General features: G+C 46.3%; 1 protein-coding gene across 1 annotated transcript in view; it reads right to left on the bottom strand.

Moving 5' to 3' along the window:
* Positions 1-15,278, bottom strand: part of LOC111230419 (activin receptor type-2A-like) — a 19,641-nt gene extending 4,363 nt beyond the window's left edge. The window contains exons 1-4 of the mRNA XM_022757159.1: positions 14,194-15,278; positions 10,591-10,825; positions 8,040-8,155; positions 7,684-7,838 (exon numbers count right to left, since the gene is read on the bottom strand). Coding sequence (XP_022612880.1) covers positions 7,684-7,838; positions 8,040-8,155; positions 10,591-10,825; positions 14,194-14,248 — 561 coding nt within the window. The 5' untranslated portion in view covers positions 14,249-15,278. The remainder of the gene's footprint in view (positions 1-7,683; positions 7,839-8,039; positions 8,156-10,590; positions 10,826-14,193) is intronic.
* Positions 15,279-17,241: the final 1,963 nt, after the last annotated feature.

Genomic DNA, 17,241 nt, shown 5'->3' with positions numbered 1-17,241 from the left:
AGAGAGAGAGATATGACTCATCTTTGGATTCAGCTGGGTGTGTGGTGTGTGTGTGTGTTGCGTGTGTGTGCGTTGTGTGTCAGGTATATCGATTACCCATTGTCGGCGAGCGCGGGAGGAGCATGAGCTCCAATAGCTCACTCATCATTACTTCCTCTCTTCTCGGCCTCTGCATAAAATTGCAGCAGGTTCTCCGGTGGCATCTGCCATCCCCGTTCTACTAGGGTAGATCTCAAACATCATTCCGCCACGAACTCGTTTGTCCTGTGACGCACAGAGGTCATAGCAGGAGGTGTTATGTTGTGTTGTTATACCTCCCCCTTTGTTTTTGAGTCGTCGCCTTGTTTCTTATTCTTCCCAGTGGTGTGCAGCAAAGGACTCACAATGATGAACACAACCTTCATCTGCTGATGCCAACGTCGTGTGTGTGTGTGTGTGTCGTCGTGGCAGCAGTGGTATTCTGATTAGGTCATGTTGGGGTTTTAACTGCATGCTGATGTGGCTGAGAGGACAACAGTCAGCCTGCAGGGGATTAAAGCTGCGAGCTTAAGTCTAAACACACACACATCAGCAGTGGGGGAGGTTCTGAAAACTGGAACCACCAGGTCTGGACCACAGAACCTTCTCTACCAGGCAGAGGAGGAAGTGAAGTGACCTCAAAGCAAAATAATAAGCTGAATAATGAAATCTCTCACCCTGTTGGTTTAAACGTCGTTTCTGGAACAAACGAGCTGAGTCACTTTGACGTCTCTATGACCATCAATCATGACCCCCGACCAGGATGCACATCTGCCATCAGAGGTCTGTTGTGTACCATATTCCAGTCTCCTGTAGATCGTGTCCGTAAATGTAAATGTTCCCTGTACAGATGTTCACTCTACTTGATGTTTTTCGTGCAGATTGGTTTAAATGTCTAATGACATCAGTAAACCTCCCTAGACCTCTGTTCGCATCATGTATGAATGGACAAGCTTGCAGTCACATGATCTTGTTTCTTCACACTTACTGACAGGTGAGTGTTGACATGTGAACAAGACAGTTACTGTAAAGAAAGTCAGTACAGAAACAGTCCAGGTAACAAACAATCAGTACAGACCTGTATGGGGAAGATCTTGGAACAGCCACATATTCACTGAGCAGCTTGAGCCCTTCCACACGCACTGCCAAAGCGCGCCCCTGGCTTGACATCTCCACAGCTGCAGCGGCTTTCTGGCCCAGGATGGTGGGAGGTGGGGAGGGCCCAGGGTCCTGGAGGAGCACAATGGAAACCACAGACTGGTTTGTGTGTGTTCAGGTCCTACAGATGTGTTCATCGGTGTGGTGTTGTTTTCAGGTTCCTGCAGACGTTTCCATGTGTGTGTGTGGTTTTCAGGTTCCCGCAGACGTGTTGTGTTTGTGGTGTGTGTGTTCAGCGTCCTGCAGACATGTTTGTGTGTGTGTGTTCAGGTCCTGCAGACAGTGTTTATGTGTGGTGTGTGTGTTCAGGTCTGCAGACCGTGTTTGTGTGTGTGTGTGTGTGTGTGTGTGTGTGTGTGTTATTCAGGTCCTGCCAAACATGTTTTTTTGTGTGTGTTTGGTGTTCATAGGTCCTGCGTAGCACAGCTGTTTAGTGTGTGTGTGTGTGTGTGTTCAGGTTCTGCAGACGTGTTCGCGTGTGTGTGTCTGATCAGGTCCTGCAGACATATCCGTGTGTGTGTGTGTGTGTGTGTGTGTGTTCAGATCCTACAGACGTGTTCATGTGTGTGTGTCTGTGTTTTCAGGTCCTACAGATGTGTTCCTGTGTGTGTGTTGACTCTGGACTGTGGGACAGTGAAGGGTTAATGTCTGATGTGTGTGTTCGGTTCCAGACTCTGAACTAGATCTACATGGAGCAAGTTTAACTGTCTCTCTGATCGTCCAATCAGCTCATGGCTCTGCTGCCACTGTCCTCCATCTTCATTGATTACATTAGATTACTGATCAAAATGCAATGAGTTTTAAGAGCGCCCTCTGGTGGACCAATCACTGTGTGGATAAACCAGCTGGTCTCTGATGGGACATGTCCAATCTGAACTGAGCTGTAGAGAGGGCTGATGGGAGATGAAGTCCAGACCTGTTACTGACTGCATGCTCAACCTGCTTTGTGACATGCACATGGAGACAACGTCTGTCCATCTGTGCACAAACATCCACAACATCACAGAGCATAAATAACAACGAATAAACAACAGTGGCAGAGACACAGAGACACAGAGTAACAAAATAAAGGCATCTCAGGCTGAACAGGAAAATCAAGATGCAAAAATAAAACAACGGCAGTGATGAAGCTGAAACGACGAGTTTCTCTTCTTACCTCGATCATAATGTGAAAGGCGTGCTGAGAGAGAGAGAGACATGTAGAGTCAGAACCTCAAAGCTACACCTGGGCCTACACCTGAACCTCAGAGTTACACCTGGGCCTACACCTGAGCCTCAAAGCTACACCTGGGCCTACACCTGAACCTCAGAGTTACACCTGGGCCTACACCTGAACCTCAGAGTTACACCTGGACCTCAGAGCTACACCTGGGCCTACACCTGAACCTCAGAGCTACACCTGAACCTCAGAGTTATACCTGGGCCTACACCTGAACCTCAGAGTTATACCTGGGCCTACACCTGAACCTCAGAGTTATACCTGGGCCTACACCTGAACCTCAGAGTTACACCTGGGCCTACACCTGAACCTCAGAGCTACACCTGGGCCTACACCTGAACCTCAGAGCTACACCTGAACCTCAGAGTTATACCTGGGCCTACACCTGAACCTCAGAGTTATACCTGGGCCTACACCTGAACCTCAGAGTTACACCTGGGCCTACACCTGAACCTCAGAGTTACACCTGGGCCTACACCTCAACCTCAGAGTTACACATGGGCCTACACCTGAACCTCAAAGCTACACCTGGGCCTACACCTGAACCTCAGAGTTACACCTGGGCCTACACCTGAACCTCAGAGTTACACCTGGGCCTACACCTGAACCTCAGAGTTACACATGGGCCTACACCTGAACCTCAAAGCTACACCTGGGCCTACACCTGAACCTCAGAGTTACACCTGGGCCTACACCTGAACCTCAGAGTTACACCTGGGCCTACACCTGAACCTCAGAGTTACACCTGGGCCTACACCTGAACCTCAGAGTTACACATGGGCCTACACCTGAACCTCAAAGCTACACCTGGGCCTACACCTGAACCTCAGAGTTACACCTGGGCCTACACCTGAACCTCAGAGTTACACCTGGGCCTACACCTGAACCTCAGAGTTACACCTGGACCTCAGAGCTACACCTGGGCCTACACCTGAACCTCAGAGCTACACCTGAACCTCAGAGTTATACCTGGGCCTACACCTGAATCTCAGAGCTACACCTGGGCCTACACCTGAACCTCAGAGCTACACCTGGGCCTACACCCGAACCTCAAAACTACACCTGGGCCTACACCTTAACCTCAGAGCTACACCTGGACCTACACCTGGGCCTCAGAGCTACACTTGGACCTACACCTGAATCTCAGAGCTACACCTGGGCCTACACCTGAACCTCAGAGTTATACCTGGGCCTACACTTGAACCTCAGAGTTACATCTGGACCTCAGAGTTATACCTGGGCCTACACCTGAACCTCAGAGCTACACCTGGGCCTACACCTGAACCTCAGAGCTACACCTGGACCTACACCTGGACCTCAGAGCTATACCTGGGCCTACACCTGAACCTCAGAGCTACACCTGTACCTACACCTGAACCTACAACTTGGCCTACACCTGAACCTCAGAGCTACACCTGGACCTACGCTTGGGCCTACACCTGAACCTCAGAGTTACACCTGGACCTACGCCTGGGCCTACACCTGGACTCAAAAGCTACACCTGGGCACTACAGCCTGACTTCAGAGCTAACCTGGACTACACCTGGACCTCCAGAGCTATACCTGGGCTAACACCTGAACCTCAGAGCTATACAACTGTACCTAGCACCTGAACTACAACTTGGCCTAGCACGCTGAACTCTTCAGAGCTACAAACCCTGGACCTAACGCTCTGGGCCTACACTGAACCTCAGAGTTACACCATGGGCCTACAACCTGAACCTCAAAGCTACACCTTTTGGGCCTACACGTGAACCTGCAGAGTTACACCTGGGCCTACACCTGAACGCTCAGAGTTATACTGGGCCTACACCTGAATCTCAGAGTTACACCTGGACCTCAGAGCTACACATGGGCGCCTACACCTGAACCTCAGAACTACACTCTGAACCTTCAGAGTTATACTGGGCGCCTACACCTGAACCTCAGAGTTATACCTGGGCCTAGCACCTGAACCTAAGAGTTACACGCTGGGCGCTACACCTGACCTCAGAGTTAAATCCTGGGCCTACACCTGAACCTCAAAGCTACACCTGGGCCTACACCTGAACCTCAAGGTTACACCTGGGCCTACACCTGAACTCAGAAGAGAGATATATATAAGAGAGATACTGAACCTCAGAGTACACCTGGACCTCAGAGCTACACCCTGGACCTCAGAGCTTACACCTGCCTACACCTGAACCTCGAAGAGTTATACCTGGGCTCTACAACCTGAACCTCAAGAGGTTCCACCTGAAGCGCTCAGAGTTATCATGCCTGGGCCTACGGGACCTGAACCCTCAGAGTTTATACCTGAACCTCAGAGTTTATCTCTGGGTCTACACCTGAACCTCGAGTAGCTTATACCTTGGCCATCACCGAATTCCTCAGAGTTAATCCGGGCCACAGCTGAACCTAAAGCTACACCTGCGGACCTACAGTCTGACTTCAGAGCACTTATCGGGCCCTCAGCTAAACTACCAGAGTAACCTGGGCTCCTACACCTGGTACCTCAAAGCTCTGCACCTGTACCTCACTGAAACTTTCTACGGTATACTTGCCTAACCCTCATTGATACTAAGCTCACCTAACCTCAGTAGCACACCGGGACCTCAGATCTATACTGACTCTAATAGAGCACCCTACTCTACAACGCTGAACACTCTGTACTAGCTAACTTGTATACTCATGAGCTTCCTACTGCACACTGAACCCCAGAAGTTATACCTGGGCCTACACCTGAATCTCAGAGCTACACTACTGGGCCTACACCGTGAACCTCAGAGCTACCTGGGCCACCACCGAATCCTCAAAACTAACACCTGGGCCCTTACACCTTAACCTCAGAGACACCTGACCTCACCTGGGCCTCAGAGCTAACACCTGGGGCCCTACCCTGAACCTCAGAGCTTACACCTGAACCTCAGAGTTGATACCTGGAGCTTACACCTGAACTCAGAGCTACACCTGGGCGCTACACCTGAACCTCAGAGTTATACCTGGGGCCTTACACACTGAACCTCAAAGCTACACCTGGACCTACACCTGAACCTCAGGAGTACTACTGCGGCCTACATCTGAACCTGCAGAGTTATACTGGCCTACCCTGGACCTCAAAAGCTGCAACCTATGTACCTCCGCTGAAACTACAACTTGCCTAACACCTGAACCTCAGGCTACACTGGACCCTACGCCTGGGCCTTACACCGATGAACCTGCAAGAGCTTTTACACCTTGGACCTCAGATCTATAACCTGGACCTTACACCTGAACTGCAGAAGCTACATCCTGGACCCTGACACCTGGAACCTCAGAGTTATACACTGGGCTACACCTGAATCTCAGAGGCTTACACCTGGCCGTAACACGCTGAACCTCAGAGCTGACACACTGGCCTACGACCGCGAACCTCAAAATCTACACCTGGGCTACACCTTAACCTCAGAGCTACACCTGGAAACCTGACACCTGGGCTGCTCAGAGGCTACACTTGGACCCTACACCTGAATCTCAGAGCCTACAGCCTGGGGCCTACACCTGAACTCAGAGTTAATACTCCTGGGGCCTACACTTGAACCTCAGAGTACATCTGGACCTCAGAGTTAATACTGGCCTTACACCTGAACCTCAGAGCTACCACCTTGGGCCTACAACCTGACCTCAGAGCTACTAACTGGAACCTACACCTGAACCTCGAGAGTTATACCTGGGCCTGACACCATGAAGCCTCAGGGTTTAATACCTGGGCTACACCTGGACCTACACCTGGACCTCAGAGCTATACCTGGGCCTACACCTGAACCTCAGAGCTACACCTGTACCTACACCTGAACCTACAACTTGGCCTACACCTGAACCTCAGAGCTACACCTGGACCTACGCTTGGGCCTACACCTGAACCTCAGAGTTACACCTGGACCTACGCCTGGGCCTACACCTGAACCTCAGACTGACACTCAGAGCTACACCTGGGCCTACACCTGAACCTCAGAGCTACACCTGGACCTACACCTGAACCTCAGAGCTACTACTGGGCCTACACCTGAACCTCAGAGCTACACCTGGGCCTACACCTGAACCTCAAAGCTACACCTGGGCCTACACCTGAACCTCAGAGCTACACCTGGGCCTACACCTGAACCTTAGAGCTACACCTGGACCTACACCTGGGCCTACACCTGAACCTCAGAGCTACACCTAGACCTAGACCTAAACCTCAGAGCTACACCTGGACCTACACCTGGGCCTACACCTGAACCTCAGATCTACACCTAGACCTACACCTGAACCTCAGAGCTACACCTGGGCCTACACCTGAACCTCAGAGCTACACCTGGACCTACACCTGAACCTCAGAGCTACACCTGGGCCTACACATGGGCCTGCACATGGGCCTACACATGGGCCTACACATGAATCTCAGAGCTACACCTGGACCTATGCCCCGGCGATATGAACAAAACTGTTGTCACAATAAAAATTTCCATATTAGACGATATCAATATTTATCACGATAAATGCCTCATCGTTATTTCTTTCAGATTTAAAGGCTAATTTTTGCTCCTGAGAGAAAGTTGAAGAAACCAGACAGTCAACTGTGGTTTTAAACTGTTCTATTTAGTCAGAACACGACAAACACTTGCCAAACAGCATAACATTTAAAAACTCAGAGGCACAAACATTCAATACATAATCAAATATACACGATTAAAATCAAAATCCTTTTTAGTCTTTTTTGCTCAACAAAGTAAATAGAAAATTAAGTTCTGCAGTGTGATACAGCATACATGTCACATGATCAGACTGCTAAATAATAAATAAATAATCAGACAGAGAAGATTTGCACTGGGTACTGGCCTGGCGCTCGTTGAGGGTCCACTAACACTTGTTTAGACCTGTAGTTTCTTAGTTTCTGTGTGTTCTAACTGGTGATATTGTTTCAAATGATGAAACAGGTTTGTGGTGTTACCTGTCTTTGATGGAACGTTTCTCCGGCACAGTGTGCAGTGCACATTGCACTGTTTTTTGTCAGACTGTAAAAAGCCAAAATATCTCCAACTACTGAAGTTGTCGACGACATCTTAGTCCTCCGAGCTGCATTCTGCTTTTTTTCTGTGTTGTTGCTTATATCCCCTAATCTGTTTACTCTGCTGGGCCTACACCTGAACCTACAGACAGCTTTCATTCAGCTGACTACAGTAATATGATGTAGTATATTAATCTGTGGATGACGTGTGTGTGTGTATATAGCTATTTAAAAACACCAAAGAAGAAAAAGCTCCACAGAAACACTGAGCAGGTCTCACCTGTGTGGGCACCAGCACAGGTGGGTAGGCCAGTTTGTGGTGACGGTACATCCAGAAGGAGAAGAGGACTATGGCGGTGACAGCCATGATGGGAACCAGGGAGTACATCAGAGTGGTAAGCACCGGAGGCGGAGACGTCACCGGTTTGTTCGTTGCTACGGAAATGTACAGCGATGTAGAAGTATAAAATAACAACATCACAAACTGTTGACAGCAGAGTTCATTTACAGAAGGGATCAGACAGGACAGGTGAACAGGCAAACACATGGACAGGTGGGCAGGTGGACAGGTGGAGAGGTGAACAGGTGGACAAGGTGACAGGTGGACAGGTGAATACATGGACAGGTGAATCTTACTGGGTATCGGTGACAGGTAGCCTTCGGGGCTGTAGAAGAACTTGTCGTTACACAAAGCACCTTCACAGCAGCAGAAGAAGACTTCAGGAGCATCTTTCTTCTCCATACACTCATTCCTGCCAACAGAGAAAGAGTCGGGTAGGTGTGTGTGTGTGTGTGTGATTCTTCTTCACCTGAAGAAAGTCTGTTCTCAGTGTTTCTGTAGTTCTGATGTCATTCATTATTATTATTTAACAGCTTCAGCAGAACGATGGAGAACAACAGTCAGCAGCTCACTGTTCTACAATAATCAATAACTGATATCATTCATTAACCTGGGCCCATGTGTGGATTACTGAACAGGTCTACAGACATGAAACCACAACATTGAGACAAAGAGACATGAAACCACAACAAAGACACAAAGAGACACAAAACCACCATAATGAGACAAAGAGACACAAAACTACCACAAAGACACAAAGAGACACGAAACCACAACAATGAGACAAAGAGACACGAAGCCACTACAAAGACACAAAGATACACAAAACCACCACAAAGAGACATGAAACCACAACAATGAGACAAAGAGAAACGAAACCACCACAAAGACACAAAGAGACACAAAACCACCACAAAGAGACATGAAACCACCACAAAGAGACAAAGAGACACGAAACCACCACAAAGACACAAAGAGACACAAAACCACCACAAAGAGACAAAGAGACATGAAACCACCACAAAGAGACAAAGAGAAACGAAACCACCACTAAGACACAAAGAGACACAAAACCACCACAAAGAGACAAAGAGACATGAAACCACCACAAAGAGACAGACATGAAACCACCACAAAGAGACAAAAATACGTGAAACCACAACAATGAGACAAAGAGACACAAAACAACCACAAAGAGACAGAGACGTGAAACCACCAAAAAGACACATGAAACCACCACAAAAACACAAAGAGACATGAAACCACCGCAATGAGACAAAGAGACACTAATCCAGCATGAGACAAAGAGACACAAAACCACCACAAAGAGACATGAAACCACCGCAATGAGACGAAGAGACACTAATCCAGCATGAGACAAAGAGACACAAAACCACCACAAAGAGACATGAAACCACCGCAATGAGACAAAGAGACACTAATCCACCACAAAGAGACATATGAAACCACAACAAACAGACATGAAACCACCACAAAGAGACATGAAACCACCGCAAAGACACAAAGAGACATGAAACCACCGCAAAGACATAAAGAGACACAAAACCACCATGAGACAAAGAGACACGAAACCACCACAAAGACACATGAAACCACAACAAAGAGACATGAAACCACAAACAGACATGAAACCACAACGAACAGACATGAAACCACTACGTGAGACAGAGACATGAAACCACAACCATGAGACAAAGAGACACGAAACCACCACAAAGAGACATGAAACCACAACAAACAGACATGAAACCATTACAAAGAGACAGAGACATGAAACCACAACAAAGAGACACGAAAACACCACGAAGACACATAAAATCACAACAAAGAGACATGAAACCACAACAAACAGACATGAAACCACTACAAAGAGACAAGAGACCACAACAATGAGACAAAGAGACATGAAACCACCACAATGAGACAAAGAGACACAAAACCACCATGAGACAAAGAGACACGAAACCACCACAAAGAGACATGAAACCACAACAAACAGACATGAAACCACCACAATGAGACAAAGAGACACTAATCCACCGCAAAGAGACATGAAACCACAACAAACAGACATGAAACCACCACAAAGAGACATGAAACCACAACAAAGAGGCACGAAACCCCCACAATGAGACAAAGAGACACGAAATCACCACAAAGACACACAAAACAACGAGACACATAACCACCACAAAGACAGATAGAGACATGAAACCACCACAAAAAAAATGAAACCACTACAAAGAGCCAAAGAGACACAAAACCACAACAATGACACAAAGAGTCATGAAACCACTACAAAGAGACAAAGACACACAAAACCACCACAAAGAGACACAAAACTACAACAACTAGACAAAGAGACACAAAACTCTAATGTCACCCTCTGTCAGGGACAGAGGGGGTTACTGAGCACCGACAGGTAAACCTCACAGGTGAGTCTTCAGTCACATGACATGCAGTAGACTGAGGACTGAGCTGTGAGATCAGTTCATCTCCCCACCCCCACACTACCCTACATCTGATTCCTGTCTCATTACCAGCAGCTTAATCAGCTGTGATCAGTTGTGATCAGGTGTGATCAGCTCATGTCTGCAGTGTATCATGATGTTCACACTGTGATACTGAAGGAAACTTAAAAACAGGAGGATTCTCTATGAAGTTCTGCAGCCTCTGTTTCTCTTGAGTTTTATTGTGGTGGGACATCAGAGATCATGACATCATCAGGAAGTGATGCCAGACTGAATCAGATCACCATCTGGTTCAGGCCTGACTCAGGTGGTCTTACTGTGACTGGATATGGTCTGAAAGAGGACTGATAGTCACCTATCGTAGCAGTTGACGTCGTCCAGCCAGCAGCCCTGTTTGACCACCTGGACGGCTCCTGAGACATTCTTCCACGTGGCGAAGCAGTGCACCCTCTTATCTTTCTCCCCAGAGCAGGTGACCACCCCGCTGACGTTCCCCCGCCCCTCAGACGCTGAGGAGGAGGAGGACGAGGATGAAGGGCTGTAGTTGTAGTGGACGCACTTCTGAGTCTCTGAGCGACCCAGGATGGCACCTGAGGAAGAGACAGAGTCCGTCAGAGTCTGGACTCACCTGGTCCTTCATATGAAGGAGGTCAGAGTCTGGACTCACCTGGTTATCAGCTCAAACTGTTCAGACCTTTTTCTAGACTAATACCTGCTCCACCATCACAGCCAACACAACACAGAAGCTCTGTAATCATTTACCAATGTGAAATAAATGTCAATTATTTATATTCATGTCACATTATTGTCATTACTTCATGGCATATTCCTAATAAAATGACTAATCAATCATTCAACAGGAGATAGGTCTGATAATCAGCAGAGAACAGATTAACCAATCAAGATCTAACGTTACTGGCACTGACCATCCATCAGATATTACTGATTCTAATGTCTCCACTCTTGTCTTGTTTAAAGACAGGTATGAATCCACCTGTCAGCATACATCAAGCCTCCACCTACCTGTCTGTCTGTCTGTGTAAGTGTAAAGGGAAGATGAGGACAGGTGAAGCTTCATCACTACACCTGAGATACAGTGAAACCATGAGGCTGAAATCAGAGGGATGGTCCTTTAAATATTTAGTCTTATCAAATGTGTATGAGCTCCACACTGCACGCAACACACACACACACACACACGAAGCTGCTGGTTCTCACCCAGATGTTCTTACTGCAGCCGCAGCATGTGTCCAGATGTTCAACTGTCACTGTGATGAACTGATTTATCACTACAGCCCACACACAGTCCAAGCTTCAGCTCAGTCTGCTGCTCACCTGTCTACCTGTCCCCTTCCTTCTCATGTGGACAGACAGGTATATAAACCACACTCATTATGGCCTGTTGTCTGTGTTCTACAGATGTTACAGATGTTGAAACAGAATCAAGTGAAAAGCTTTAAACTGTGTGTCTGAGGGGAAACACAGGTGTGTCACCTGTTCTCTGGTCCAGGTCACTGTCCTTCAGTGAGTCTGTTACCTGCTTAAATAAAGGTAGAATAAAGGTGTTACAGTGACACATGAGCAGTCATGTTCTCTGAGTCTGCTCTGATACAGTCATTTAAATATCTCATCTGTGGGAACAGATGACAGGTATTTTTCATTATTGTTCCAACAAACTGTCTGACACTTCCTGTGGCAGCTACACCTGGAGCTACCTGAATGCTGCTGGTCTCACCACCAACACCTGGAGCTAACGCAATTCTCATCTGAACAGACATGGCAGCATTTTCCAACCGGCTGCTGCTGCTGCTGTTATGTTTGGTAACTGAAATTTCAGTTTAATTTCAGTCACCAAACCGTTAATTTCAATGTAGTTCAAACACATTTTGGTCGATACCAAAATACTATTGGTATCTCAATGTATAAAGGTTTGATACTAACAGTACCAGTGTTTCCTCTACATTCATTTAGCAGTGGCGGCCCGCCACTGCTAAATCATAGCCGCCACGCCTTCAAACTTTTTTTTTTTCTTTTTTTTTTTTATTGTCGCAAGTGCACCACCGCCACATCTCTCCACCTTCACAGCACAGCCTGTGTGATGATGAGCGCAACAGCGGGGGGAGGGGAGGGGAGGGGAGGGAGGGAGTGGGGTGGTTGGGGGATCCTATTGGAGTTAATTACTCGCGAGAGCGCGGCCTTGAAAGTGACGTCACGTCAGGCACCAGGTCAGAGTCAGAGAAGTGTAGTCGTGAGGAATAAGGCAGCGAACTACCGGAGAAAAGGTAGACTTATTAGCCAACTCAGTGACGCTAACTTGGGTAAACTAATTGATAGCATTAAGCTAATATCTACACGTCATTATGTATTAACTGCTGACTGCATTTTCAGATGAGCTTGTTCAGATACTTCTCTAAGAAGAGAAAGACAACAGAAGAAGACGCTAGTCAGGTAGCCTATCATAAGCCTTTTACTGACTCGTAAATGATGATGGTTAGGTAAAAAATAATATTTTAATGTTCACACTTGTAATCAGATGTGATGTGAGTGTAAACTATATAACGCTGAAAATCAAGTGCTCTGAGCCTGGGTGCAAACTTTGCCACTGACTCTACAGCCCCATCTAGCTGATCTTTATATGTTTATTTATTATTTTTATTTATTTAATGTTATTGTTTTATTTATTTTTTACTTTTTACATTTTCAACTGGTTAGAGTTGAAGTAACATTTATTTTTCACAAACCAAAGGTATTGATTTTTCTTGACATTGTATATGGCTGAGATATATATTGTAAAAGTTCAATGGCAGCGATAAAAGCATATTCAACTGGCCAGCCAATAAATAGGTTTTGAAAGTAAAATCTGCTGTCAACTGCCCCCCCCCCCTCCCCCGGAGAGCATGCCCCCCACTGCTGAAAAAAATCCTAGAGGAAACACTGAGTACAATTACTACTGTTAACATTTATAAATACTTTGGGCTGTAGATACTTGAAATATTTTCATGTATCTACCAAGTACAGCCAAGTCCAGTTCCCCTCACTCAGAACCTTCAAACGTCTGACTCCAGAGAATTTCTGGCATTTTTCCACCTGAAAAACGACTCAAATTATAATTATAGTATATTTGTCTATATATTTGTCTTGAATATTTGTCTGTTGATCAGATAATTAACAAATTAACTAATTTCTTTTAGCTGTAAAGAGGATGTGTCTGGATTTTTGATGGTTGATCAGAGAAGACAGACATCTGAAACTTGGACGATCTTATCAGCTTTCAAATCTGAAATTTAATAATGTCAAATATTCTCTAGTTCCAGCCTCTGAAACAGGAGGATTTGTTGTTTTCTGTGTTATATCATTGTAAAATGGATATATGAAGGTTTTAGACAAAACAGGACATTTGAAGAGGCTACACTTGCATTTTTCACTATTTTTGTCATTTAAAAGAATAATAATTAGTGGACTAATTAGAAAAATAATCATTAGGTCAATCAATAATAAAATAGGCTTCATCATCCAGGTGATGTTTCAGCTTCTCTAACTGAATGTTTCCAGCTTCTTAGTCTTCAGTGACAGTTAACTGAACATATGATAAATATGTTTAGTACATCTACTTCAGCTCAGAGAATTTAAGTATTTAAGGGAATTATCTTTTCACTACTTTCAGGTGGTATACACTTCAAACGATTAATCAATTAATCTCAGATTATTCGATCATAAATATATTCATTACTTACATAACTGGATGTTGTAAAAGGAATGTTTCGTGTTTTCTTACGTCTCAGTAACTGATAATGAAACACTGGAGAACAGGATGATGGTAGGAGCAGATCTGAACTGAAACTCTTAAAATACTGTGACTCGAACAACAGCTGCAGCTGGGCTCCTCAGGCAATGAACCCCTCCCACTGTATGTACAGTGTGTAAAGCCAGGTACGAGCTGTGATGACAGCAGACTCACCTGAAGAGCAGGAGATGAGGAAAACACTGAAGGCCAGTTTGGTCGCTGATCCCATCGTGGATCCAAAGACCGAATCCGTTATTGTAGTTATAATCCAAAGAGAAATCAACCGGAATTAACGTCCCTTTAAACTAGATCTGGTTTAAGGTGAACAAATATAACACATTTAGCCAGGATGAAATGAGGTAAATGTTGAGCACGGAGCTGCAGTTATAACTCGTTTATTTGAGGACAGGCCTGATTAAAGAGGAGGCACCGACAAACTGTGTAATATCATCCGACTTCCAGGTCTCTTCATCGGGATCAAATACAGCTGAGCGGCCGGTTCACTGTGTGATTACAGGTAATGTCATTGACAGTTATACACTTGGTAGCCTACAGTCGAACTGGGTGTAAACTGGAGCAGAAAAACAGCCTTTTTCTCCGGCAGCAGGCAGGACATTTTCATCGATCTGCACTGATTTAGTGTATTTCCAGAGCGGGATTAAGCGGATCTCCGGCCGTTGTTAGTCGGTGGTAAAGTCTCTTCAAAATCCTGCTTTAATTTACGGAATCTCCAGGCTGACCGTCACACCGAAGGAACGCTAAACCCGAGCTGTCCATAAGGTGTTTGGTGTCAAATAAACACGACGCTGCTCCGGACGTCGTGTCGGTGGTGTGATCCGGGATCAGAGTCCGCACTTAGAAAACAGCCCTCCACGACCAGACACAATGTTACCGAACGGAGCTGCAGTCTTCAATCCGCTGCTGACGACCACAGCTCGGTCATCGAACAGCTAGCTGGCCCGGCTAGCCGTTAGCTTAGCCCCTCAGCTAGCTGGTTTAACGGGAGCGGGTTTCCTCACCGGATCCCGAGGAGGAAAACAACAAACCGCAGGCACGACCACGCAGATTCTCTGCGGGTTGGCGGTGAACCAGTCGTGTAAACGTTCCGCCCTGAATAAAAATAAACATCCGCGGTTTGTTTCTTCCCGCTGCGGTTCTCCTCCGTCCTCACTTCCAGTCTCTCCCTGCCTCTGCGAGCGCAGGCAAGATGGCCGCCCTGCACAGATTATTTTTGTTTTTTTCCCACCTTCTTCCATGGTAGTCCCTCACAGCGCCGAGGAGCGTCTGAATGACATCAGCAGTAGCCAATAGGCTGCTTGGAAGGAGCTCCGACCGTAATCCTCCTCCAATCCCGAGCAGCGTCCTGACTTAAAACGGCTGGAATGACAGAGGAGGACCGCCTCCTGTCAGACAGAGTGGCTCCGGATCCCTTCTCCGGACAGATTCAAATCGAAAACACCGAGTAACGACTAAACTAAGGAGGAAAGGTTAGGAGAAGCACATTTAACACGTGAAAGGGTATGAGATGAAGGCCTCAACATTCATGTTATCGAAGCTATTTTCAATTAAAAGTCAAAATTAAAGTAAAGAAATGAGACAAATACAATAATCACACTACTCCTTTCTCCCCGAATGGAACAGATGGGGATGGGGAAGAGTTCAGTAGGCGGGTGGAGGCTGGTACAAAACCAGTTGTGGCCCCTTTGGTTCTAGGTTCAGGGACTGATATCAGCATCCAGAGGGCATGAGGTGGTTCCTGTTCCTGCCTAATGATCCTGCTGCTGATTAATTCCTGCATAGGTTTCAGGCTGATTCCAACCAAAATGTGTTGGAGCAGGGGAAACTGTTAGCCTAGCTTAGCACAAGACTGGAAGCAGTGGGAAACTGTTAGCCCAGCTCAATCAAAAGAGAAAATATCCACCTTCCAGCGCCAAGTCTGTCTGATTTACATGTATATCTAACAAGCTATGCATAAATCCATCCTCTAGTCAGGTGGGTTCAGTTAACTTGAGTACAGAGTCAAGAGCTATTAGCTAACTCTGAGCTAACTAAGTTAGCTTCTGAAAGTTGAGAAAGACTCAACTTTATATAAATATCCTCTGACACATTGAGCGACAGGTGAGAGCTGATCATCCTGATTCCAGCTGATTACTACTTCACTCTACTACACTAAGGAACATTAAACGTTACAGAAGAGCAAATATCTGTGGGGGGATACGTATCAGCAGAAGATGTGAACTACTCAACACTGTTGGTCCACGTCAGATTCCACACAAGTTGATGAAGCCTCCTCTGATGCAGCAGTTCCTCCGACTGAAGGGATGGGGGCCAGCCTTGGTTAAACATTTGGATGTGCGGAGGTGAGCACTGTCATTAAAGTGGCTTATTGCATCAGAGATGAACGTCGAGTGAATGAAATAAAATCATTTAAATAATGATAATCTCACAGTAGGAGCTCAGCTGTGCTGAACATGTCAGTTCATGATCTCTGTAGACTCTGTGGATCAGACTGTTCCTTCATGCTGATGTAAAGACAGTAACATGTCTGACCCCGATCACTGATATCTGCCCCATTTACAGATCAATTCTGACCCATCACACAGTTTATAATCCTGCTGTATAATCCACACTAATCTGTAGTAACGTGTTCACTGCTGCACACTGACGTGTCTGTCTGACAACTACAACTACACAACTACACACAACTACTCACAACTTCACAACTACACAACAACAACACAACAATTACACAACAACTTCACAACAACTACTACACAACAACCACACACACATCCTCACTGTCATGTTGATGGAACAGGTTTGTGACATGGAAGGAGCCATTAGAAGACAGTGAACTGTGGCCATGAAGGATCAACATGGTCAGCAACAATACTCAGACTGAGACATATAGACCCCCCCCACAGACTGTTGACACAAGGCAGGTTAGACTCCTCACTCTCCCTTGTCTCTGCAGTGATTTATCCAGCCTGAGTCTGTGATGAGTCTGTGATGTGATGTTGGACATTACGTAAGGAGCTACAGAAACATATGAAGAGGACCTGAAGGACATCTCCTCCTGCAGCAGCTTCAGGGCTGATCTCAGAGCTGCTGACACAAACACTGTCTGTATGAAACACCAGGATTTAACACAGCTTCACCCTAACAGAGACATTCCAGGTGTCTCTGACAGTGATGAACCCCTGCAGCTCTGTCCAGGTAATA

Source organism: Seriola dumerili, unplaced genomic scaffold (assembly GCF_002260705.1).
Source record: "Seriola dumerili isolate Sdu_G_001 unplaced genomic scaffold, Sdu_1.0 BDQW01000266.1, whole genome shotgun sequence".
Lineage (NCBI taxonomy): Eukaryota > Metazoa > Chordata > Actinopteri > Carangiformes > Carangidae > Seriola > Seriola dumerili.
Note: the sequence above shows the minus strand (reverse complement) of the source record. Positions and strands in the feature narration are given on the sequence as shown.